The sequence below is a fragment of the Maniola jurtina genome, chromosome 11 (assembly GCF_905333055.1).
Source record: "Maniola jurtina chromosome 11, ilManJurt1.1, whole genome shotgun sequence".
Lineage (NCBI taxonomy): Eukaryota > Metazoa > Arthropoda > Insecta > Lepidoptera > Nymphalidae > Maniola > Maniola jurtina.
Window position 1 is genome coordinate 5,866,613 of NC_060039.1, and position 26,720 is coordinate 5,893,332.

The following is a 26,720-nucleotide window of genomic DNA, read 5'->3' on the forward strand; positions in this document are numbered from 1 at the left end:
TTCGCATACATTACTTCGACAGTGTTTAAGAGGGGTCTCTCCGTCACTCGCTCCATACAAACGTGGTTCCAATTTCATTTGAATATTAAGCAACCAAAGTCCATGAAATTTTGCAGACATATTCTAAAAACTAATATCTATGCCTATATATACATGACGATAGCTTTATACATACCATGTGATTGGATTGAAATCAAAAAATTATAAATAGTGCGTGAAAAATAGCATACTATCCCGCGGGAACTGATTGCTCTCCCGGGATAAAAGGTAGCCTATGTAACTCTCCAGGGTTCTCAACTATACCTAGTACCTACCCATGCAAAAAATCACGCTGATCCGTTGCTCCGTTGCGACGTGGTTGAAGGACAAACCAACAAACAAACAAATACACTTTCGCATTTATTATATGACTTGGGATAGTGAGGGAAAGACAGAGTAACAAACTGTGTCAAACTCAAAATGAGAAATGCAATGGTGCTAAACGATTTACCGGATGCAAGGCCATTCAAATATAGTCCTAGATCTGAACGACATAAAAATCTATTTACATCAACAAATTTCTTTACTTTAACCAAGCTTTCAAAGAAATCCCAACTTTATATTACACTAGGAAATGCATATTGCGGTCTGCCAATTTTCTGATTGCAAAGTCCTTTATCGATAGCTATTCGTAGAACACTTTTTAAACTGCCGAATATTTTCCGTCTAATTTTCTTTCTTAGACGTAGCTTATAACTTTAAAAGTAAAATGTCATTTTGTTTCTTAATCTGTTATATTTAAATGGATTAAAAAAAATCATAACTCAGTCAAAACAAAATAACCCATGAAGGGGCGTATTCTTTCACAAAGAATTTTAACTGCGGGAGAAATGGGTTCAAAAATTCGTTAAAAGCCAACAAATGACTGCGGTCGCTACGCACAAAACCACCGTAGGTACACCTTTTCGTATACACCTGTACCTACGTATATGAAAACCTCGAAGTGTGGTTAATACAAGAATTTAAATGAAACTTGTTTAATGCTGTGGTTAACTGTTTGTAAATCTTAACAATATGTTTGGATCAGATAAATAATAATATGAAAATATTTCTTGTGGAAATCACATTACATAATAAACTTCTTCCATATTTAAGTAGGTAATTAGGTATCTAGTATTAACCTTCGGTTATTTCTTCGGTTAATTCTGATTTGATTGTTCTACTCGTTTGACCACTATACAAACATTTGCTGTCTTAATTTACTTACTGTACAAGAAGTAAAGTGATTAATAGTGAATACATATTAATAAGTTGGAAAGTCAAATACATAGCTAACTTGAGCTGTTTATAGGCAAAGTAGGCAAAATTGATGATGAAGACTGCCTAAATGAAATCCCACTATTCTATGAAACTTCTCTTGGTGCAAAAACTTATACGTTTAATGTTATATTAGCACAAGTGTAAATTAAAAATTTACAACACCCCCGACAAGTGAAGGTTACAGTAACTAGAAAAGAGCTGATAACTTTCAAACGGCTGAACTGATATTCTTGGATTATAGCTAAGAACACTCTCGATCAAGCCACCTTTCAATCAAAAAAAACTAAACTAAAATCGGTTCATTAGTTTAGGAGCTACGATGCCACAGACAGATACACAGATACACACGTCAAACTTGTAACACCCCTCTTTTTGGGTCGGGGGTTAAAAATGCGTTTAATTATATTATTAATGTGTAAACTTTAACTGAAACACTTTCTCGTTTCAGACAATGAACCATTGTTAAAGTTTCTGATTTATTTATTTAGACAAACCTTTGTAAGCTTTATTAACCCCCGACCAAAAAAGAGGGGTGTTATAAGTTTGACGTGTGTATCTGTCTGTGGCATCGTAGCTCCTAAACTAATGAACCGATTTTAATTTAGTTTTTTTTTTGTTTGAAAGGTGGCTTGATCGAGAGTGTTCTTAGCTATAATCCAAGAAAATCGGTTCAGCCGTTTGAAAGTTATTAGCTCTTTTCTAGTTACTGTACTTGTCACTTGACAGGGGTGTTATAAATTTTTTAATTTACACTTGTTTTCATATAAGGTACCTAAATATAACGGTTCTAAAACATCTATAAAATAATATTAAATTCTTTAGATTCATTAAGCTTGTTTTAACGAAAAGGTATGGTTCAAGGATAGGTACTACTGGTATTTCGCATTTTCCCAAATGAAAATTACCGTAAGCTCAAAATGCTCATGTGTTTAATGCAAAGCTGACTACCTACAGCATATTGTTGAGCTGGAATTATATTTCAGGCTGTGTCATACAATTCAAGATAGGCTTGAGTAAAATTCTATTAATAACTAGCTGATGCCCGCAGCTTCGCCCGCGTGGATTGGTCAGATCCCCTGCAGCATCAGGATTGCGGAGTTGGAATCCAAATTTTTTATGAAACAATGTCGCAAAGTTTCTCTATCGATTAAAAAAGAAATGACGCAAATCAGTTCAGAAATCTCGAAGATTTCGGTGTACATAGGTAGAAAAACACAACTCCCTTTTTGAAAGTCGGTTAAAAAAGTAGCTTATGTTACTCCCTGGTCAATTTTCTACTTGTCTGTGAAAATGCCGTCAAAATCGGTTCAGCCGTTCCGAAGATTAGCCTTTTCAAACAGACAGACAGACAGACAGCCAAAAATTTTAAAAACGTGTGATTCAGTTATAGTATCGTTCAAATAACCATATGACCTTAATATGCGGTAGTTATTTCGAAATTACAGACAGACACTCCAATTTTATTTATTAGTATAGATGAAGGCGCCAAAGTAGTAGGTACCTATCACCGATAACCGATTATGTTAATTGACACAATTTTTTTTCTTTTTTTACGTACTTTATAGTTGTAAAAGGTAATTAATTATTCATTATACAACTGCTGAACTTTAATATATTTTAAATTAATTTGTTTAAAAAACCTCATATAAACAAGATTCTCATTGAACGTTAAAATTGGTTTTACAAAGTGTGTTAAACATGTGAATATGCTCGGAAATTCGTTTCAACCCGTTTGAGTTGCAACACGAATAAATGGCTGTGGTGCCAACGACGCACTAAACAGGGAATATCCTTTTTTATCGCTATATTTAACAAGTGTAAATTAAAAATTTATAACACCCCCGACAAGTGAAGGTTACAGTAACTAGAAAAGAGCTGACAACTTTCAAACGGCTGAACCGATTTTCTTGGATTATAGCTAAGAACAATCTCAATTAAGCCACCTTTCAAACAAAAAAAATTAAATTAAAATCGGTTCATTAGTTTAGGAGCTACGGTGCCACAGACAGATACACAGATACACACGTCAAACTTCTAACACCCCTCTTTTTGGGTCGGGGGTTAAAAAGGGGGCAATTAGGATGATGATTGATGCCAATTTTTTTTAATTTAGAATTCTTTATTGCACACACAAACATAACAAAATATACCTACAGAAGAAACTATACATAGGGTGCAAAGGCGACTTTTTGCTAAATCAATCTCTGACAAGCAACCTATGTAAACATAAATTGCTTCTTAGGAATTATTAAATAGATTAGTACCAAAGTTAGATCTCGTTTCATTCTAAAATTAGCCTCGAGCAGCACTGTGTTTAGTAATAAACCCATTTTAAGAGTCGTAGCAAGGATGTACATTTTAAGACGATTTCTCAAAGTAGGCCGAATGTATATTATACAAAAACATGAAAAGCATAAGAAGTTTAATCAAGGAGTACGAAACTCCATCTTTCTGTTATTAGTTAACAAACCCCGCTTATATTAAAACCCTCTTTCATTAAAACGTGTTTGATATTTTCCTTGGTAAAAATGGTTGTTCATTTTGTAAGGACTTTCATGAAAAACATAAGGTACCTACAATCTACATGTCCCTCAATCTTCACACGAACTCTTTGTCCACAATGACCCATTCCATGGTCGTTGGTAGGGAGCATTTTGATGTTAAAACAGTGGTTTGCTAAAACCACTTAACATTTCGGTACATGTTGGTGGTGCTCTAGTACAGCGTGTGATTAGTTTCATAAATTAGTTTCACAGCTATCCCGGGAGAACGGCAAGCCAGTAAACATATCGGTAATAACAGCCAATTGCAGTGGTTAATTAAAACCGCATTATATTAAACACTCCATTATGTATTACTAGAGGATTCCCGCGACTTCGTCCGCGTGGGTTTGGGTTTCTTAATAATTTTCCGGGATAAAAGTTGGCTTTGTCAATTACAGGGACGCAAGCTACCTCAGTACCAAATTTCATACAAATCGGTAAATTTTGGGAATCCCGTGGGAACTCTGATTTTCCGGGATAAAAAGTAGCCTATGTCCGTCCCCGGGATATAAGCTAACCCTGTACCAGCAGTTGTCAGCTTATCATAAAGAATAGTTTTTCATTTGTACTGCTAGGTATTAATTTGTTCGTAGAAATTAAGCGTTGCGTACCTCTACCTAAATTAACTCAATTACCTACCGTCTAAACTATATTAGTCACTCACGTCTCATGGTGGTAAGCCGTCTCCCAAGATCCGAGTGGAAGTAACCAAATAAGATGGTGTTAATAAATCATCTTGACAGGTATTACTCCGCACCATGGCGTCAGCGTAATTACGTCACTTACCAACAATCATTCAAAATATACTCCCTACCTATGAGCTCCCTAATGGTTGCCATCTATCATTTACCTACTTAGGAAAATTAAAATCAACAGGTGAAACTTACAGATAAATATTTTGATTTAGATTCATTTTACTAGGTATATCTATATATATCATCATCTCAATCCAACGCCAACCTACAACCTGAGCACGGGTGTTTAGTCCACCACGCTGGCCAAGTGCGGATTGGCAGACTTCTACAGACACTACAAAGACCTTTGAGAAAATCATTTAAAGAACTCTCAGGCGTTTCCTTTACCGTTTTTGAATGCTTATTAAAATGCACAAGATCATTGAATTATTGAAAATCCGATAAGTTACAGGTGCGTGCTCGGAATAAAACCCCGGACCCCGAAATAAGAGGCCGACTTCTTAACCATTAGGTTATCATTTAAGTCTTGCTATGATAGGGTTTTAGGGACACATTAAAAACATGTTCTTTGAACTCTTTGAGTTCCAGTTGTATGCACAGTTTGTGGCTTGCCAAAATAGGTAGTGTAAATATCGAAACCTGCTAAACTTGTATATCATGAAATGCTAGAGCTGCTAGGACAGCTTAATAATTAATACCTGTCGTTGTCGTCGTTAAATAAACTCGCTCACTGCTCTCCCGGGAGAATATTCGCTGGTTGTTTATTCACCAAACTAAACACACCAGTAACTATCGCTAAAAGGTATTTGGAATCTAAATTCTGGACAGTTTCTGCAATAGCTATTTATACTTTAATGGCTCAATAAAAATAAAGTAGGATGAAAAAGGGAAAATTAATTAAATCCATACTTCCTTGCTAATATTATAAATGCCCATCTATCTTTCTGTCTGTCTGCTAGCTTTTCACGGGTCAACAATGTAACTGATCATGATGAAATATACAGATTAAGCTTTCAACCCGCGGACGGACATAGGCTATTTTATCCAAGAAAATTTAAAAGTTTCCACAGGATTTCCGACGAACGACAAAGTCGCGGGCATCACCTAGTACTGAAATATTTGTAAAATTAAATTAAAATAAAGCAGAATAAATTCAAAATATGAATGAAAAAGAAAACCCAACTGCGCAGAAGCCTAGAAAATTTAATTAAACTTCATTGCTAAAGAGTATCTTAGCCGGGGACATACAAAAGTAAAAACTGACAATGGGGCATGTCCCCGCCTGCGACATTCTTTATTGTTGAAATAAAACACCTCACAGCTCATTTATAATAATCAAACTACCCGTTAAGGCTGTAGGCGACGCCAATATATACATACATAAACACCCTAAAAACATTTCCCTCTCTTTTGTGCAGCTGGATAAAAATTAATTGAAAACAACAGGATAAATAAAATATTTTTTATCTATTTTCAATTTGCATGCCTATTGTCAGTCAGATTTTGTACTTTGGATGAAACATCTGGTTTATTATTATTTCTTGTAAAATATACTAAAAGCCAATGGTCAGGCTTTGAAGTCCCCTGAAGTAAGTCGCAAATGCTCGACGTTTTTGGCAAACCACAGTATGCACCTTCCTACTCGCTGGTATTTCTTTGAGAGCAGAATTAAATCTAAAGTACAGGGATTGTAAGTATTTACAGCACTCACAATTACGAATAAAGCTCGTGTTGAGAAAGTGTGCAATTATATGGCTGGCTATAAATTGCTTGAGTATAATCTAATAGCCTGCTTCTCAGTAGAGTTTCCTGGCTCTGGATTTCCATGATTATAAAATGAACTTATTTTTTGAACTTACAATTTTTTAATTTGCACACTTTGAATTCAAGTGAACGTCGACCACGCGATAATCCCAAAGAGAAATTTTCAATACCAAATATGATAGAGAGGTGGCATGGCTCCGTGATCAATGCCAAATACCAATATTTACTGTTTACTTGATCTTTAGCCATGCACCCACGCTGAGGAAGTACCTTGCATTTTTCGATTTTTCATTGAAAAATCGGCCGCTAGAACATCTTGACTTGGGCCGCTCTTGCATCTCCTGCTGGTCTCCCGGCTTTAATGATAATGAATGATATTAGGGTTTATAATTTTATTAGCAGTTTTTATAATAATATAAAGTTCTAGTCGATACCCATGGCTTCATCTGCATGGATTTAAGTTTTCCAAAAGCCCCGTGGGAACTCTTTAATTTTCCGGGGTAAAAAATAATAATCGAAATGTATTTTCTGACTACGAAATTATGTTGTGCCTACTAGCGATCCCCCGCGACTTCGCTCTTGTGGGAATTTCAAAATCTTATCCCTTGACTACATTATAAAGGGAACCTCTGTGTAAAATTTCAAATGTTTAAGTCCATGGGCTGGGCAGTGATAAAACAGTGATTAGGGACTAGATTAAAAAATAAATTGTCAACATAATTTAAGCGCCCTTTGGCAATACTTAGCTATCTAATGGCTACCCTGTAATGTGTAAACAAAGTAGAGAAAATAAACATTTACCCCAAGTAAAATAAAATAATAAACTTTATGGCGAAAGTGAGCCATTTTGTGGTTGACGATAAATCGCTGCGAAAATACAACAGCCTTTTTAACAACAACGTTTTCCATCTCCGCTTTTACATTTTACTTTGTTTAAATTGATTTAAATTGTTATGCTTCCTTCCAATTATTTTGTCCTTCATGGTATCTATAGGTACTTCAGAGAAAATAAATAGTTTAATATTTGCCGTATTACAAGTCTCTTCTACTGTATCGTTTTCTTCATCGCTAATAACTGGGACCTATTTCCATTAACCACATAATGGTTTTTGTTCACATAAAGGAATTTTCTTGGGATAATAATGCGGAAATAGGTACCTACTCAGTACCTTCCACATATTCGAGTACAACGAGATTTCTAATCTTAGGTTTGTACAGATAATATCAGCAACTATAATAATATATCGTGATGTACATTCACAAGTCTAAGTATACAGGGTTTAACCAGAACGTTAGCAAAAACTTTGCGTTATCTACCTTAACACAATCCAATGCCAATAACCATTTGCCTTTGTAGTTTTAGTGATTTAGTACTTTTCAAACCTGCATTGTATAACGTGCGTGCAAAACTCAGGTCAATGCCCCACCTACGACGCGGCATTGACTTCGAGTGACCTATTTATGGAACTTTCGTTGACCTCTAGCGTCAGTTAGATGTTTTAATTGCAATATATTGTGAACTTTTAAAAAATTACAGGATTTTTTCAATTTTTTTTTGGTAGGTTTTTTATGATATCTTATCAGTTATCAGTAATCATCAGTACTATCACCTGTCTTCGTTTTTGCTAGCGTTCTGGATACACCCTGTATATGTATAGTTATAGAATAAGTTAGCCTACACGAAGCGGGGTCTAGTCAGCTAGTATTGCGACCACGGACTTGGCTATAAATAAGAGAGTAAAAGTGATCCATCTTCCGCAAACACTCTTCATCCTCTCTCAAATGAGATAAACTCGGATTTTTAGGGATCCGTAGAAATAATCTAACTTAGAAAAAAACCATTACGTAATAAACTGACCTAGCATTATTCACAGGAAAAATTCCGAACATCATTAATTTAATTTGCAAAACATTTGCATGGGATTAATATTTTCTGTATTTGCAATTAGCAAACTAAGCACTACAGTAATGATAAAATTAGCAAGTCAAATTAAGTGTTTGATAATATTTTTCGTTAACAATTGTAAAACTCCTAATTTTTCTTTGGGTAACTTCGGTGACCAATCAAATAATCAAAAGCACTGAAATAAAATAAAAAGAATCATGCACCTATGTCAATTTAAAGCGATCTCCCCACCACACAAACTCTCACAAAAACTCTGCCACCGAATTCGAAATCAGGTTCTAGTGATTAAGTGCATAGTCTGCTGAATCTCGGCGATAACCATAGCTCCCATCAATTCCGTAACATCGCTATTTGTTGAACACTTTTCGTATGGCCACGGAATTTAACTATTATAGAATACCTAATCGATCAAGTGTAAGTCGACTCGCACACGAAGGGTTCTGTGCCATCGTACAAGAAATATCACTTTTTAATTTTTTTATTAATTTTAATGGCGGTCATTATTAAAATTTTATTATTTTTTATTACAGTGGCAATAGAAATATAGATTCTCAACTCTTTACCTATTACGGTTCACGAGATACAGTCCGCTGACAGACAGACGGCGGACAGCGGAGACGTAGAAATAGGGTCCCGTTGGCACTCTTCGGGTACGGAACTCTAAAAATACACAATTTAGGTTTCATTAAATAAATATTTACTATGTACGAAACCTTTGTGATGCAAGTTCTATTCGTGTTTTTCCGTCTTTTACTTAAGTAAGATAAATGTTGCGTTTTATTATACCTACGTAATACCGCGAACGCGAAAAGAATATCTAAAAAATCCACTGAACGTGATGCTCAATTGGCCCAAAAACGGACTATCATCCAAAATTATATTAGAATAAATTATTGAGAATTTTCCTGTTATATCCCAAAGACGCCGCGCGGTATGAATACCGATAAATAGGAATTTGTAAGATAAATAAAATTATTTCCGTAAAGACTTCTCTAATGTAAAACCAAATAATATAAAAAGAAAGATCCTGACTCACTCTTTTATCGACTCATCAACACTCAGCTAAATTTCTTCGACCTAGAAGCTAAAACTTTGTTTTCTAAAATTCCCTCGGGATATGGAATAAAAGATTTATATTTTCGTCTAGCTAAGCCACGGGCGGTCGCTAGTGCTAAACAAAATTGATATAAACTGTCAAGAATGGTACTAACCATACAACAATAAAAACTAAACTAAAGACAGTCACTATAGGTAACTAAGCTTCCAAATAAAGAGAGAAAAAAAAAGATTGAAACCCCGATTTCCGGAGTAGGAGGTGGACGTCTTAACCTCTAGGCCGACACGGATTATCACTATACTAGATGATGCCCGCAGCTTCGCCCGCGTGGATTGGTCAGATCCCCTGCAGCGTCAGGATTGAGGAGTTGGAATCCAAATTTTTTATGGAACAATGTCGCAGAGTTCCTCTATCGATTAAAAAAAATACGCAAATCGTTTCAGAAATCTTGGAGATAGGTAGAAAAACACAAGCCCTCCATTTTTTAAAGTCGGTCATAAAAGTAGCCTATGTTACTTCTTGGTTAATCCTATACTTGTCTGTGAAAGTCCCGTCAATATAGGTTTAGCCATTCCGAAGATTAGCCCGTTCAAACAGACAGACACTTCAATTTTATTTATTAGTATAGATATAGATATAGATTAGTATAGATTTATGAGCTTAATAAAAGGCCATTAGTATTTCGAGACCACAACCAGAAACTTCAATTTTATTAATTTCAATAAGTAGATGACATTCTAAGTTCTGGCGGTCGCGAACAACTGAGCGTGCTACTTAAGTCTTTAACACAAAACTTGCTAATGGAAGCCACTCAGTAGCAAGATGAAGTTCCCCACTTTGTGACCGTCGTGTCCAACTCGGAGCACTTCTCATGTTCTTAATGTTTTTACACAAACATTCGCAGAACTTTGCGCAACATCGACACTAAGTCATCTTCATTCTAGTATTTAAATGTTTCCTGAACGTTAAGGTGAACCAAGAGTCCGTTGAATATTTTGAGGGAGCACATGGTAAAAGATAGTTTGTAAGGTGACTCTTCTTCAAAATCAAAAAAATAGGTACTTATTATACACCTTTTGTTTGTCCGATTTTTTAGATTTGAAAGATGTAAACTTAAAACTAAAGCTACGAGGGTTCCAAACGCGCCCAAGTCTGAGAAGAGCCCACAACAAACTCAGCCGGGTATCAGCTAAGTAAGCTTTTTTAGCTAAGTTTTGAGCCCTGCCAGCCGTAGCTCGACCGTGGTATATGCGTGAGCATATGTTTCCCTGTTTCACTACGGATTCCTAAAAATCATTATTTTAAACGCGAAACAATTGTGTGGGTGGTTGTTTCGCGCCATTCACGGACTTTCGCGTCGTGATTCGCATACGAGCGAAGAACAAACACACTAAGTATTATTATGAGCGTTGTTATAATGGTAGATGTTCACAGCAATAACCCAAAATATCGTTAATATATCATAAAAAAAATATTAACACATCATAGGACACAGACTAGTTGATAGGTATAGTTTGCTATACCCGCGTAGGTTATTCAAAGGAATTTCAACTTTCAACTTAACAAAAGCCTCCTAAAAATTTCCTACGAGCTCCCGGTCAAAAGAAAAATGACTTGTTCTTCCTGTCTAGGCCCTGAGCTTCGGAGTAAGTTTTTCAATAAATAAAACTCGTTCACCAAAGTTGCTGTTTATTTTCAACTTGCTTTTGCCTGCGAGACGGCCTCGCGTTGATTTATGCTATTTCTGAATCCCTTAGGAATTCATTGTTTTCACGGGACAAAAGGTATCCTATGTCCGCCTTCATGATGCAAATTTCATCAAGATCGGTTTGACAATTGGGCCACGAAGAAATAAACGTAACAGACATACAAATACGCTTTAGAATATAGACATAAACCGTCGCAAACTATTAAGTACCTGCCTATTACCTGTTTTTAGAACAAGAAACAATTTCCAAATATCTTATTTTTACTTAAGTTTAAAGGCTTAAGTAGTGTTTACCAGGAAATCTCACTCAGGTATAGCTGTATTTTCACGATCAATCAACAATTTACCATTATAGTTCGGTCAATTTACACTAACGCTTGATAAATTCTTCTTCGCAAAATCAGTTTCTGTGTAAACCAAATTATAATCCTTGCAGTAGTTTCTGAGATTAGCTTGCACGACCGACAAACTCGGCGGAGAGACATCGTTTTGTAACACATAGATTATTACCCAGCCAAGAAGGTATTTTTAGAAACGATCACACCGTTCCCATGGAGGAAATTAAACTGTCTGTTCAAACTTCAAAGCAGTACGACAATAAGGATAAAATCAATACCCATATAGCTCCGTACAAGTTCTGTTGAATACTTACTAGCAACTGTGACAACAGCTAAACAAAAAAAATATTTATAAAAGCTGTAAAAAATTATGGAAATACGCTAATTTTACTCGTAAGTCATCATTAATTAATAACAAATCTTCATTGCAAGGTAAAAAAAAATTGCTATATGTGTCTTCTGAAACGTTTCAATTTGTCCCTCTTTTTTCATTCATTCAAACCAAGTCTCTCGTAGCAATGAAACTTGCAAGTCAGCTCGGGCAAGTCACTTGCGCTGTAATACTCGCAGCAAGTGAACTTCTGCAAGTTTTATGCATTCGTAAGTAACTTCCGCAATTTTACTTCCTAGTGGACACTTGGCCTTACGTATGTAGTGAAGAATAAATATGATCAGTGAACTTTGGAACATTTTGAATCTGCTGACCCTGCTGACATTACGTTAATGTGTCTTAGTTTTACAACGCTATTAATATATATAATATAAAAAGAAAGCTGACTGACTGACTGATTGACTGATTGACTGACTGACTTATTGAGTGACTGATCTACAAACGCACAGCTCAAACTACTGGACTGATCGCGCTGTTTGGTATGCAGATAGCTATTATGACGTAGACATCCGCTAAGAAAGGATTTTTGAAAATTCCCTAAAGGGGTGTAAAATAGGGGTCTGAAATTTGTGTAGTCCACATGGACGAAGTCGTAGGCATAAGCTAGTTTTTTAGGGTCCCATACCCAAAGGGTAAAACGGAGCCCTATCAATGTCACTCTGCTGTCTGTCTGTGCGGAACATGTCGGAACGGAAATTCAATTTTTTTTTATTTTAATAAATATTATTGTTATCTTTTCAGGTGTAACAGCCGAATCAGATGGGGTCCCATCATTGGAGGTCATGGCGAGGTCATCAGTTTACAATGTCGGCGAAAACAAAGTCATCTACTGCAAGGGGCTAAATCTACCAGAGGTACTTGATTATCATGATTAAGTTTAAAGTTGTCTAAATAATGACAGAAAATATAATATGAAGTCTAAGAAGGCGCATCGTACACCTGCAGAGTGGAGTGGAGTGGAGCCGACCTTAGCGGCTTTTTGACAACAAACTCAAAAAGTTAGGTTTTATTTACTCACCTACTTTCCTTCATAGATTACACTAATACCTGCAATTCAGAGCGATTATTGAATATTTTCGGCGTTTAGATAGTGGAACTGGATAATTAGATGTTGCAATAGCAATCGCTCTGTAATTTATTTTGCCACTAGCTGATGCCCGCAGCTTCGCCCGCGTGGATTAGTCAGATCCCCTGCAGCATCAGGATTGAGGAGTTGGACTCCAAATTTTTTTATGAAACAATGTCGCAAAGTTCCTCTATCGATTAAAAAAGAAATGACGCAAATCGGTTCAGAAATCTCGGAGATTTCGGTGTACATAGGTAGAAAAACACAACTCCCTTTTTGAAAGTCGGTTAAAAAAGTAGCCTATTTTACGCCCTGGTCAATCCTCTACTTGCCTGTGAAAATCCCGTCAAAATCGGTTCAGCCGTTCCAAAGATTAGCCTTTTCAAACAGACAGACAGACAGACAGACAGACAGACAAAAATTTTAAAAACGTGTGATTCAGTTATGGTATCGTTCAAATAACCATATGAGCTTAATATGAGGTAGTTATTTCGAAATTACAGACAGACACTCCAATTTTATTTATTAGTATAGATTAGACTTTTAGATTAAAACTCTCGGATAACCTCTACGCGTTGGATTTGTGTTCTTCGCGTAGGTTTTGGGAGGACATTACAATAATTCGTTAAAATTATTTAAACAATAGGTACTTGCTTTTCTGAGGTAGGTACGCTTATGAAAGTAGGCATATTACTTATCACACTAATATTATAAAGGCGAAAGTTTGTATGTGTGTGTGTATGTTTGTTACTCCTTCACGCAAAAGCTACTGGACGGATTTGGCTGAAATTTGGAACGAAGATAGATAATATCCTGGATTAGCACATAGGCAACTTTTTATCCCGGAAAATCAAAGAGTTCCCACGGGATTTCGAAAAACCTAAATCCACGCGGGCGAAGTCGCGGGCATCGGCAAGTGATTTATAAAAGAGATATACCTAATTAACTCTCTCGAAGCGTATCTTTTATGCCACATTACGGTTTACGTAAAACATAAGTATAATATTATGAGTAAGGGAGTAAAGTTCGAACATAACTTTACTCGTATCCAAATTCTTGTGTTAACACTTCAGGCGCCTAATAAATTTCGAGCAGCAAACTGCGTAAGCGAGGCGGGTTGCCACGTTTTTACCATTACTTATTTTTTTTAATTTAGGCACAACTTTCGAAACGTTCCTTTGCAACATTATTTCCTTGTTTATTATTACCACCAAAAATGCCTAACAAGTATTTGCAATCACATTGTTTTTAATTAAACTTTATAATATGTATATCAAAGTGTTATGGCATTGATTTTAAAATTGGTTACAATATAATTTCTAAAAATAAGTACCTACGTAGATATTCGTCTAACCAGGGTTGTTATATCTAGAATAAAATGATACTTGTTGAGCGACTAGTTCTTTGTAAGGATACGCCAGTTAAGAACTAGGTAACAATCACAATGGGTGTAGTCCTGTTGGCCCCATTAGCCTTGTCCCCATTAACAGGGCTCTCTCCGTCACTCGTTTCCACTCGTTTCATACAATCGTAGTTCCAATTTCATTTGAATATTAAGCAACCAAAGTCCATGAAATTTTGCAGACATATTCTAGAAACTAATATCTGTGTCTGTGGTGTTTTAGATTTTTCTAAAAATATGTAGTTTTAAAATTACAGAGGCTCAAAGATTTGTATGAAAATTTTTAAGACCGCGTAACTTTGAAACCGAATATTTTAACAGAAATCTGGAAAACCACAGACATAGATATTAGTTTCTAGAATATGTCTGCAAAATTTCATGGACTTTGGTTGCTTAATATTCAAATGAAATTGGAACTACGATTGTATGAAACGAGTGACGGAGAGAGCCCTCTTAATGGGGCCAGCGGGATCAGAATAAAATTATTATTAAAAATCAGTCCCGTTGTCCCCATTATCTATTCCTGTTCAACGAGGACTACGGTATTTGAATAATATTGTTAAAAACTCTTCGTTCTTCCCGTACACTGGTCCCGTTGGCAGTATCCGAGGGTCAACGTTATTATTTAATTATTTAATTAATGTCGTCAATATTTTTATTATTTCGCAGAGAATCGAATGGTATGCACCAAACCGTGAGATCGTAGGCGAGCGCTCTACAGCAAATTCCAGAATATTCTCGGAAAGGCTCAAGAACGATACGCTAGCCAGCAGCCTGGTGCTGCTATTCATCAGAAGTTTCAAGATTGAGGACAGCGGCAACTGGACATGCAAAGCTGGCGATCTTTTCGAGACTATTCAGATCATTGTTGGTGGTATGTTACGAATTTTCTTTTATAATTTCCAAATATTGATCCTATCCGTTGGAATTACTGACCTTTACTAACACAAGTACGTTGGACCTGTAACTACTGACCTGTTTTTGAAGTAACTTGATTTTCGTCATTTTGTCACTGATAGCAGCAGTGAGTGTCGTGGAAGCGTAGTGCGTACATAGTGCGTACCTACTACCTACTCAAAGCTAATTTGTATGTTAAAAATAATATTAGTGACTAGACCATCAGTCAATATAGTGACGAATCAGTCGATATAGTTTGACACAAAGTGAATTCCATAAATCTTCAGCGGAATAAACGCTAAAGATAGATCTGTCGAAAATTTCTATACGCTAAAATTGTAGACTAAAATATGTATAGGTAATAGCTGTCCTCGTAAAGCTTAAGCATACACAACGCGTGTAACGGTAACGTGCCCAAAGCAGCTCTTTACGTTGTTATTAAAAAGAGGGCGCACCGTATGGCAAGTGTGTCTGTCTGTCCGTCTATCTGTTTGTATGCCTATCTGCTAGCTTTTCACAGCCCATACGGTTAACCAATTTTGATAAATTTTAGTAAAGGGATAGCTTTCATACTTCGGAAGCATATAGAATGCTTTTCGTCCCGTAAAATCAAAGAGTTCCCACAGGACTTTTTAAAATCTATCCATTTAACCGATTTTGGCGAAACTTGGTACAGAAATAGCTTGCATTCCGGAGACGGACATACCTAAGGTGTTTTTATCTCGACAAATCTACCACAATCAATCGTACGTTACTGACATCGCGCTTTGTGTTTGTTTAAGCCTTTATAAGGTGTAACCATCATCACACTTAATTACTTGCTAAATATTTCTTAGCGCAGTTTCTCGTCCCTTAGTTTCACTCCAACAGAAATTTGCGTTCCCAAGTTGAACGTTCCTTATTGTTCACAAGCTTCAAAGCCTATCTTAATTGTTCCAAAGAACTCTTCAGTATTAAGAGGACTTTACTGCATCATAAATAATATGTAACTCGTACTGAATACATAAAATATAATAGCAAAGTAGGTACCTATAGGTAACTTTTTTGTTACTTTTGCATAGTCGATTTTGCATAATCATTCATGCGTTCTAATCTAAATCATTAAAGTTTTATAATATTATATCATTGGATGTGCGATACACCGCATACGAGAACTCCCGCAGATGGGTAAAACAGCAGGCGCCAGCAGCGCAACAATCAATAAAATTCACCAGTTAATACAATCATGATTAATACTCCGCATTCCCAATGCATATCATGTAATCATATGTATGACCAACAGAAATAATAATAATATGTAGGTACCTATGTTTTTGCTCTTAAGTTATTTTATTCATTAATTAAATTTCTCGTTTTTAGAAAAAGTAAGCCTCAGTGCCACTCAGGAAACTTTCGAAGGCGAGGAGACAAAATCGGCCAGGTTCGACTGCGCTGCCAAGGGATATCCACCTCCAGTCTTCCAGTGGTACAAGGATAATACGCCTATTGTTGGTACGTTTTGAAAACTTATTTCGATACAAAGATCCAGAATCAAAATGGTACAATCTTTTAACCAAAACACCAAAAATAACCATGATAGATATAATTATAAAAGTCCAAATAGTAATTTTATTTTTGCGAACCACATAGTCATGTTGTGCCTTATTTTATACGATTTATTTAAACAATAGAGTTCTTATACTATGCAATTTTAGTAAAATTCTTGGTATCAGAAGTGCTAGCTTATTTTTGTGCAAAGAGTCAGTCAGGCTGTTCAGGGGATTGCAGCCTTGCACTCATAATACCATTCCACGTAGACTTGACTTGTAATTAACGTATTAGTATAGCAGGTTTGGTTATCAGAAATGTATTAGAACTATTTTCAATTAATAATAATTACATTTTTAAATCTCCTTAATTTCAGCGGACGGCAAAAAGTTCTTTTTAAGGAAAAAGGAAGACAACTATCAACTGGAAATCAGGAATCTATCACATCAAGACACAGGGGAGTACACGTGCAAAGTGACGCAAAAGGCGCTGTCCCATTATGCGCATAAACGCGTACTTCTCAACGTGCAACGTAAGTAACGGAATAACAGCTCGTTCACACAGGCTGTGTACGCGTTGCGTAAGCGTAGACGTAGCGCGTACCATTGCGTTGTAATGTATGGAACTGTATGAGACGTGGCAACTGGCATACCGCTTGCGTGGCGTGAACGTTCGCGTAGACGTAATGCATGCAGTTATGTCTACGAATTCAAGCGCGTCACAATGCACGTCTCACGTGTACGTTCTTACGTACGAATCGGCCTTAAACCTCGTGCCGCTTCCACAGGTCAATTCAAAAAATTACCAAGTGTGTATTAGAAAAGGCCAGAACACGCAAAAAATACGGTTCCGTAGCCATCTACTTGCTAAAATCTTTGGTGGCCATTATTTCTTAAATGCTAGTTCTTTTTTTCAAAAACTGTCCAAGAAACTTTAATATTCTTACGGGGCTATCATGCCCTTTCAAAAATGTATCATAATTTTTTCATGCCCTCTCAAAAATACTTTCTTAGTGAGTGCCAACTCATGTGTATAGAGATTTTTGAAATGATTGTCACACACAAAAAGTATGTAATCACTACGTTATAGTCACGTCACACACAGACAGGCAGACGTATTAGACGATACTTTAGTATGGGTTCGTTGTTTTACTAAGGAAGCCTAAAAATAACCATGGGCGTCGTCTTTACCAAGAATTAATTACACAAAATACCAAATTTTGCGTGGATGACTTTTAATATTATGAAAAAATTCTGTATAAGTTATTTTGGTTAAGGAATTTTCCTTCACTTTCCAGATAAACCTCTTCTCTACGATGAATTTGATAACACTCGCACCATTTCATATTCGAGATACAGAACTGAGGAGGTCTACGCAATTATAAACGCACCGTAAGTGGAAATAATTAAGTATGGAACTTACTTCAGGTTTTTTCTATAGATTTAACACTGTGGACCTCTCACAATTTTTTCGATATGGCAAGATACAGAAATGTGTGAGACAAACTCCGATAACGGCTCATTGCTCATAAGTTTGTATCGCTAGCCACTCTTCTACGTTACAATACTGAAAGTCATAGGTAGGAAACTTTAGTATGGTAGCCAGTTACAATTTGTAAACGTTTAAAAACGAAAGCATTAAAGTACTCGTAACTGCTAAAAGTGGAACAATATTTGTATCATGATAATAAATAATAACAGTCAACAACAAATAAATAATATGTGAATATGCATTGACATACAGTCAATGCATATTCACATAAATTGTTAGTATGAAAGTAATTTTTTGACTATTTTATTAGAAAGAACATCACTTGCCGTGCCGTGGGCTACCCGGAGCCAAAATTCGAGTGGTTCAGGCGAAACAATGGCCACGACGATCCCATTACTGATGAGGATATGGTAACTATTAGTATTATAATATTATGTAAAGTGAAATTATAAGACCCGGTATCCACCTAAGTGGAGAGGAGAGAAGATATTATTGTGTTCAGTCGACCAATCTGATGAATTCTGATGACGCGAATAAATTATCACGTCATCTTTTAAAAATTTGATTCGTTGACTGAACACATCTCTCCGCTTAGATGGATACCGCGTCTAAGTGCTTTCAAAGACCTGAATCCCAAACCCCAATCCAAAGCGCAATGTCAGTGGATTGCTTTATACGCGCGACTTGCCAGCCTTTATAGAGTTCCTAGTTTAAAATTGGATTTACTTACCTCGTTGGTCTAAAAGTAGTTCCCGAATTACCCCAAAAAAGGTTACTGGACTTTTCTGACAATAAATTCTCAGTAACAACCCGGAAATGAGAAGTTGGCGGTGCTACATCCCGTAAAACCAAAGGTCCTGACTTTATTTGTGTTGCCGTTTCCTGGTGCGCGTGCGGTGCCTTTTTGGAGTGTTTATTTTTTGTTAAAAGTAAGTTTAAGAAATTAACTCTAGTATCGACTACAACTCACAAATTCTCGATACTAGAGCTAATTTCTTAAACTGGACCCTTTCAAGTAAAGATTTTTATATTAACCTGTGAGGATGATGCTGCCATTGGCGCAATTAAAATGCCATAAGCCTACGTTGTCGTATTAGTTAACAAATTGCGAAAACCCAAATTTAATTTGAATGTCGCAGGCAGACCCGTCTCATGCCTCTTAAGTATCTTCTAGGAGCTATTTTGGAAGCACTGCCGATTTGTGTGTAGCTAGAGTCTTAAAATTTATGTAAAAAATATGACCTCCAAGGTACGTTGTTCTTATAGATCGCTAATTCTCAAGATGGCAGCAGTTCTACTCTTATGCTGAGGATGTATGATGAGGAAGCTTTGGGAGAGTACAAATGTCTTGCCAGCAATGAAAAAGGCCGTGTCTACGTCATCTATCACGTCCAAAAGGGGAACAAGCCCGATATGCCAGACCATGTAAGTCATGACTACCTTCATCCAAAAATTGTTTTTATATTATCTGTAACTGTAATTACTCAAAACTATTTCGTATATCCGTACTAATATTATAAATGCGAAAGTGTGTCTGTCTGTCTGTCTGTCTGCTACCTTTTCACGACCCAACAGTCTAACCGATTCTGACGTTTGGTACAGGGTTAGCTTATATCCCGGGGACGGACTTAGGCTACTTTTTATCCCGGAAAATCAAAAAGTTCCCACGGGATTCCCAAAAACTTATCCGCTTAACCAATTTGTAAGTGGTACCGAGGTAGCTTGCGTCCCTGTTATTGACATAGGCAACTTTTTATCCCGGAAAACCACGAAACCGAAAAACTTTACAGTTCCCACGGGATCTTTAAAAACCTAAATCCACGCAGACGAAATCGCGTGCATCCTCTAGTTATCAAAATAATTATAGGCCGCACACTGTATCATATAGATTTATCTGATTTAGCCGATTGTTGTCTAAGTATTATAATTACTTCCGCGAGAAATACCAGCTTTTCTTGAATAAGAACCACCCGACCCCTATTTTGGATGAAGTGTGATTATAAAATTCTGGTTTCAGGCAATCAATTCTTTGTATATTGGTTCTAGGTGAGTGTCGTGAGTGTTTCAACAACTAGTATCACATTCAACGTCTCTTGCTCCACGTGCAATATGGCGATTGAAGAGGATAAATCTGAGGACCCACAAAACTTGACGATTCTAGGTAACAGCGCTAAGATTTTTAAAAGATACTAGCGACTTTCACACGGGTAGCTGATTGCGATTTTCGTAGGGACCTCTAATTTTTTCGATCTAAAATAAAGCCTAAATCACTCAGGAATGTGTTTTAGTGGTGAAAGAATTTTCAGTTCCAGAGATTACCCCCTACAAACAAAATTACAAACTTTAACTCTTTATAATATTAGTATAGTTTCTAGATAGAACTACTAGTGTTGCTGTAGGTAAACCACTTTTCGGAGATCATTTCTAACTAGTAAAACACAGAGCATGCAGATAAATTAAAAAAGGTGAAAATCGTAAGCAAATTGCTTTAAAAACAGGTTGGCAATAGCAAGTCTAACGTACTTGTATTACTAGAGGTCAGTGGTTCGAAACGATCTATCACGTGTGTTGATATAGCTAATAAGTCGTTGCGTGGTATTGTCGCAACGAACATCTGAACTGAACCCCGAAAATTTACAATATTAGTAGATGTCGCACTCCATTCTTCATATCCATACTGGGCCAGCGTAGCAGACTATGGCCTAAAGTTTAGGTCCTAAACCTTCGCAGTATCGCAGGAGACCCGTACTCAGTAGTGGGCTGGCGAAGGGTTGATCATAATGATGATGAAGTTGTTTAACTCCATTTAAAAAGTTGTCCCATGGAAAGCAACTTTCCTTTTATTCAAGTCCAAGTATTTCCAAACGTTCATGATTTTCATAAACTCCCTTTTATTTTTCAGGATATACTTTCCAGCTTGTGCCATACAAGAAAGGATTCGTTGCGGATTGGAATTCATCTGAAGAATTTAATGTGGATATTGAAAATTATACTTGTAAGTGCATCATACTGATTTTACCCATATCGATCACATTGCAAGATTTACAAAAAGTAACAAAAGTACGATGATAACATCCATTTTTTTAACCTCCGACCCAAAAAGAGGGGTGTTATAAGTTTGACGTGTGTATCTGTGTATCTGTGTATCTGTCTGTGGCATCGTAGCTCCTAAACTGATGAACCGATTTTAATTTAGTTTTTTTTTTTGTTTAAAAGGTGGCTTGATCGAGAGTGTTCTTAACTATAATAATTCAAGAAAATCGGTTCAGCTCTTTGAAAGTTATCAGCTCGTTTCTAGTTACTATAACCTTCACTTGTCGAGGGTGTTATAAATTTTTAATTTATTTACACTTGTTTTTACAAATAATTTACAATTTGTAATTTTGTATTTTTTTTTAATAAAGTATTTATTACATTTCAGATCCACAAACACTCTTCGTAGTAGAACCACTGGCGAACAAGACGACTTACCACGTCAGAGTATGCACACGCAACTCTGCCGGGTGCTCTGACTTTCTGGAGTTATCTTCCACCCCTACCACCGCTTTCGCTGAAAGACTGTTCCATTCGGTTATGCTTATGCTTGGCACTCTATTATTGTTAATGTTAATTTAAGTTACTCGTAACTGCAACTGTATGACAGATCGTCACACTGAACGCGCGTGTACTTGTGTACGATTTGTAGAGTAGGGAACTGTATGAAGCAAAATCACACAGCGGAGCGTAGATACCAGCGCGCTACGTCATTGTAGCGACATCTGCAACAGTTCTGTGTTCCGAAGCCTTCACACAGTTCCTTGTATTACAGTGTGCTTAGTATGAAGTTTTAAAACAACGTTGATAGAGTTCGTGCGTTGAAATACTTCAGCGTTTAATTAAAGTGGGTCTTAATTGCCTTGTTTTAAAGCTCAAGTTCCATATATCTACAACCAGCATTCCAAGTGCAAACGTTGCTAAATTTGACTTTAAGTTAAGGCACTTTAGGTCCATTTTATACTGACGTTATTGTGTTCCGGTTTCGAATTCTATCAACGCTGGGTGAGATGTAAAATATCACACTAAGCACACAAAATTGTACCACTCTTGTAACTTTTAAGTAGTCCAGTTAATGAAGTACCGTCGCGCGTTGTGTGTCTTAGGCTTAGGGAATCTTATAATATAATTTGCATATATGTACTTTTCTTGTAAATATTCTTGCGTTTTTTGTAATTTAGATTTTTACGGTGTTACTAGAATCCGTTGTTTTCGAATCATGACTGACCCTTCTGCGCTATATATCTCTCAAATATAATTTAACTAATATAATACATGTAATACTGCTTTCATTTTTTCTTATTTTAATCATATATGAATTAAGAAGCTGGCGAACAAAATGATGTAGTTACACTCCTGATCAAATAACTTTTCTCTTTCATCAGTACTTTTCACTGAATACAAATCTAAACTCATTTCCAAGCAAAATGGCCTAAAACTGTGCTAAAAATGACTCCAAAATCCAATAATTACACCGTTTTGTTCGTCAGCACCGCGATTATTGTATTTTATTTCCCCACTTGATGGATCACTTATGTCTTGAAGGCAACGGTATAAGAATATTGTTTATTTAGTTTAATCGCTAAGTTTTAAAAATAATTTCAGTCGAAAATGATAATTCAAGCTTAATATAGATAGGAAATATTTTAATTAAGAGATGTCTGTTGTTTCAATTTATAAAAGTGTTCAATATTTTGAAGACTGTGTGCTTAGTATAATATTTTACATCATACAAACGTTTATAGAATTTCGAAACACTCCAGTGTTAAAGTAAAATAGGGCTTAATCTTCTAGTTTTAAAGCTCAAGTTCATCCATATATCAGTTTATATGGATGTTTTATGTCTGACCTACTATATCAGTTAAACAGCCAGTTTGTTAATTTGAATTAAGTAGATTTAGGTCCATTTTATTGTGACGTTATTGTGTTTCGATCTCGAATTCTATCAACGTTGGGAGAGTTGTAAATATTTCATACTAAGCACACTGGGTTGGATTTTATAATTCAGGCAATTGTACAGGTACAAAAGCTATATTGTATCAAAAGACTTGCTACAAATTACATGAACGCGGCTACGATTGGGCTACGACGTAAATATTATGTAGTTATGTCAAAATTTGCTACGAATATTAATCACGTTTACTGTTCATTTAGATATTATATTTGTAAAAGAGCCAAACAATATAAAAAATAATAGTTTTTAACTTAATGCGTGTATTTGTATCAATATATTATTATAACAGAGGGAAAGAAAAACAATCAAAGAGTTAAAATTCTGTATTATGCTTGTATACCTACTGTAATAGGTAGTAGTCATTAACAAAGTTGTGTTAACCCATTTGTCATCATCAGTGCTAAGCTTTTAGCCTTACTTACTACACTTACCTTGAAGAAAGACGCTCTAACAAGAAAATAGTTTAATTAATTATTATTGTACTTATTGTACTAAAAGAATATTGTGACGTAGATTTTCTACTCGCAGGCGACTGAGAACGTCCAATGTCCATATTAATTGTACTGATTGCCAATGTCAAATCATTTCAAAATATTATAACTACCTACCAAATAATAATAATTAGTAAGAGGAACATTGGTTTTCTTTGAATGATTTTATCGTTATTATACCTGCCCATACACTGTATAAACCCAGTTTTCATATTTGTTATGTCACTTTGTACAAGAGTGCTAGATTTTTCTTATAGCATGTTAAGCTACAGCCACACCAGCGTGTCATGAACACAGGATGTGGAACGTATCTACGACGCGAATTTATATTGCAGGTGTAGTGGTCGCATAGGTGTGCATGGCGCCATTTAAATATCATGGGTGAAGACCGCCGCGCGGCTGACGTTCCCGTTTCGTAGTCGCTTTGGTCGCGCATGTTCGGTGGTTTATGGCGTGTCTAAATGTAGATATTTGACAATAATCTTTAACATCGTTATTGTAACACCTACTATCAAGACCTCACAATTCAAATTCATTTTTTAAGAAGAACGTAATTATTGTTACAATAATAAATATGTTTCTTAGAAATAAAAAATAAAATTTAATAAATGTTAATTATTATTTATACACGATATAGGTTTTTTTTTTAAATCCTGTACGACTCTTTAAAATAAGCCTATTTAAAATAAGCCTATGACCATATCCGGGATATAAGATGACTCTATAGCAACTTTCGTCAAATTTGGTTGCACGGATGGGCCGTGAAAAGCTAGCAGACAGACAGACAGACACACATTCGCATTTATAATATTAGTATGGATGATTTATTTTATTGCTCTTTTAATTATATGTTTTGTCGGCTTTACGTAACTAACCAATGTAAATAATAATAAAAGAAAACATTTTTAGATTAAGAGCTTAAATGTCTTCTACCAAAATAAATGAGAGGTGTGTGAAAAATTGATTGGGCATGCATGCGAAGGTTCAATTTATGAAAACAAATGAATAACTCTAACAGAATAAACCCCTTCTGTAAAGTTTTTAACCCAAAATATTATGTTTTTGACTTCTGCCTGTAGCAACGAGCACCCCTGCTGTGTAACCGTTAGCAATGATTGAAACCGCTTAATTTTCACCAAGACTTTGTCAGGTTACAGCTTGCCGTGAAGTCCTTCACTGAAATCGCGTGCGATGGAGTTATAGTCAAATCTCTGTGTTAGAAGGGCAGTTTCGCTACTGTTTCGCAATTTATACAAGTCATGGCGGAACTTCAGTTATTTCGCTACATTGCGGATTTGCAGCGGAGGTGTATTAAGATACATTTACGCCAGAGCATTCGTCACGTTATGCGACATTGCTGTATACCCGTACCGTTTAGTACAATAATTTAAATAAAATATACTAAGAATCGTCAGCAGAGATACGATACGATATATTATTGTCTCGGCATAAAATTAACTGCCGCATGCTGCTTAAAGCCACTTAATTAATATTTCCACCTGTATGTATGCATGCATAACAATGAAAGCAGATGTTGAAACAACCTTTGCAGGCAAGCAAAAGCAGCGGTTAAACAACACGATGACTTTATTATTATTACATCATTGACACGTTTAAGTCTAAAATATATTACCCATGTCATATTTTGTCCCATTGTTAAATATATATTTACATTATATTTATATTATAATAGATCGCACGTACATATATTAATATTAATGTTAAATTTATAACGTAATAAGTTATCATGTAATGGTTTCTAATAAATGGGAAGTTAATTTATAATGTTGAGAATTGAGAACTTTAATTATTAAAAATTAACAATGACAATATTTGTATATTCTGAAATTTAGACTTTTTTGTTTTCTTAAGCCTAACGTCCATAAGATCTCCTATTCGAGTTACGAATGTTAGCCTGCCTATTTATTATATTACTACTAAAATCACCGCGGATTCGCTCATGCATAGTTACATAATTATTATGTAGGTAATATTATAAGGGTGCCGACATTCGGTGATTCGGTGACCCAGTGGACGTTAGTCTTTGTAAATATATTATGTAATATTGAAATTATAAAATAATTTGCGCTCGCAATTACATTAACAATTACACAGAATATCCGTCAATTTTATATCAAAACTATTAATTATTACTAGGCGTCTTTCAATTGTAGGTATTGTATACAGGAAGACTGAAATTTGTCTATTTTTTTTGTTTTATTTCTTTCATTAGATATTAATACTTATATAAACGTGGCTAACACATAAAATATGATTTTTATGTTGGATATTATTGGCACTATTCATATGAAGATATAAACGATTACTTACATAATTTTAAATCTGTTTGTGCGTCATCGTAGACCTTCAGTGTAAAGCCTGGCGTTCACTAGAGCAGAGTCGGAAAGCACTAATTAAGTTAACTTGAATTGAAGGGAATAAAAATATGATCGATGCGACACAGCGCACCGCGGCATTTTTGATAATAATGGATGCACTTTCACAATAAATAGGTAAAAGAAAAGGAGAAAATTAATGTGATTCGATTTAGCGATCTAATGGACGCTAGACTTTAGAAGTCAGCTTAAAAAGCAACTATGTTTTTGATTTAGCAACAGCTCCCATAGGGATATTCTTTTCAACTGTCACATAGTGAAAGTGCTCTTGAAGTTTTTGTTCTGGTGACCGGTAAACACAACAGATCCTGATTCTGCCTAAAATAAAGGTGATCTACAACACAATGACTTTCATTTTAAATCCTATAATTCTAATTTTCTTACTGCGATAAATTACATTGCATATTTTAGTGTCTAGCCTCAAAAGTGAGGTCTTTAAGAGGGCTCTCTCCGTCACTCGCTTCTACTTGCTTCGTACAAACGTAGTTCCAATTTCATTTGAATATTAAGAAACCAAAGTCCATAAAATTTTGCAGACATATTCTAGAAACTAATATCTATGTCTGTGGTTTTCCAGATTTCTGTTAAAATATTAAGTTTCAAAGTTGCGCGGTCTTAAAAATTTACATACAAATCTTTGAGCCCCTGTAATTTTAAAACTAGATATTTTTAGAAAAATCTAAAACACCACAGACACAGATATTAGTTTCTAGAATATGTCTGCAAAATTTCATGGACTTTGGTTGCTTAATATTCGAATGA

General features: G+C 35.7%; 1 protein-coding gene across 3 annotated transcripts in view; it reads left to right on the forward strand.

Annotated features, from left to right (window-relative positions):
- LOC123869322 (hemicentin-2-like) overlaps nt 1-26,300 on the forward strand; it is a 172,382-nt gene extending 146,082 nt beyond the window's left edge. Inside the window, exons 1-12 of one of the 3 annotated variants that reach the window (XM_045912193.1) lie at nt 10,885-10,889; nt 11,560-11,563; nt 12,428-12,555; nt 14,839-15,043; nt 16,426-16,557; nt 16,970-17,125; nt 17,891-17,984; nt 18,395-18,494; nt 19,351-19,509; nt 20,131-20,245; nt 20,987-21,079; nt 21,506-26,300. In XM_045912193.1, the coding sequence (XP_045768149.1) occupies nt 12,484-12,555; nt 14,839-15,043; nt 16,426-16,557; nt 16,970-17,125; nt 17,891-17,984; nt 18,395-18,494; nt 19,351-19,509; nt 20,131-20,245; nt 20,987-21,079; nt 21,506-21,699 (1,320 nt within the window). In that variant the 5' untranslated portion in view covers nt 10,885-10,889; nt 11,560-11,563; nt 12,428-12,483 and the 3' untranslated portion in view covers nt 21,700-26,300. Of the gene's footprint in view, nt 1-10,884; nt 10,890-11,559; nt 11,564-12,427; nt 12,556-14,838; nt 15,044-16,425; nt 16,558-16,969; nt 17,126-17,890; nt 17,985-18,394; nt 18,495-19,350; nt 19,510-20,130; nt 20,246-20,986; nt 21,080-21,505 lie in introns of those variants that run through there. The other 2 variants (XM_045912192.1, XM_045912191.1) reach the window with 2 other exon arrangements.
- The last annotated feature ends 420 nt before the right edge of the window (nt 26,301-26,720 follow it).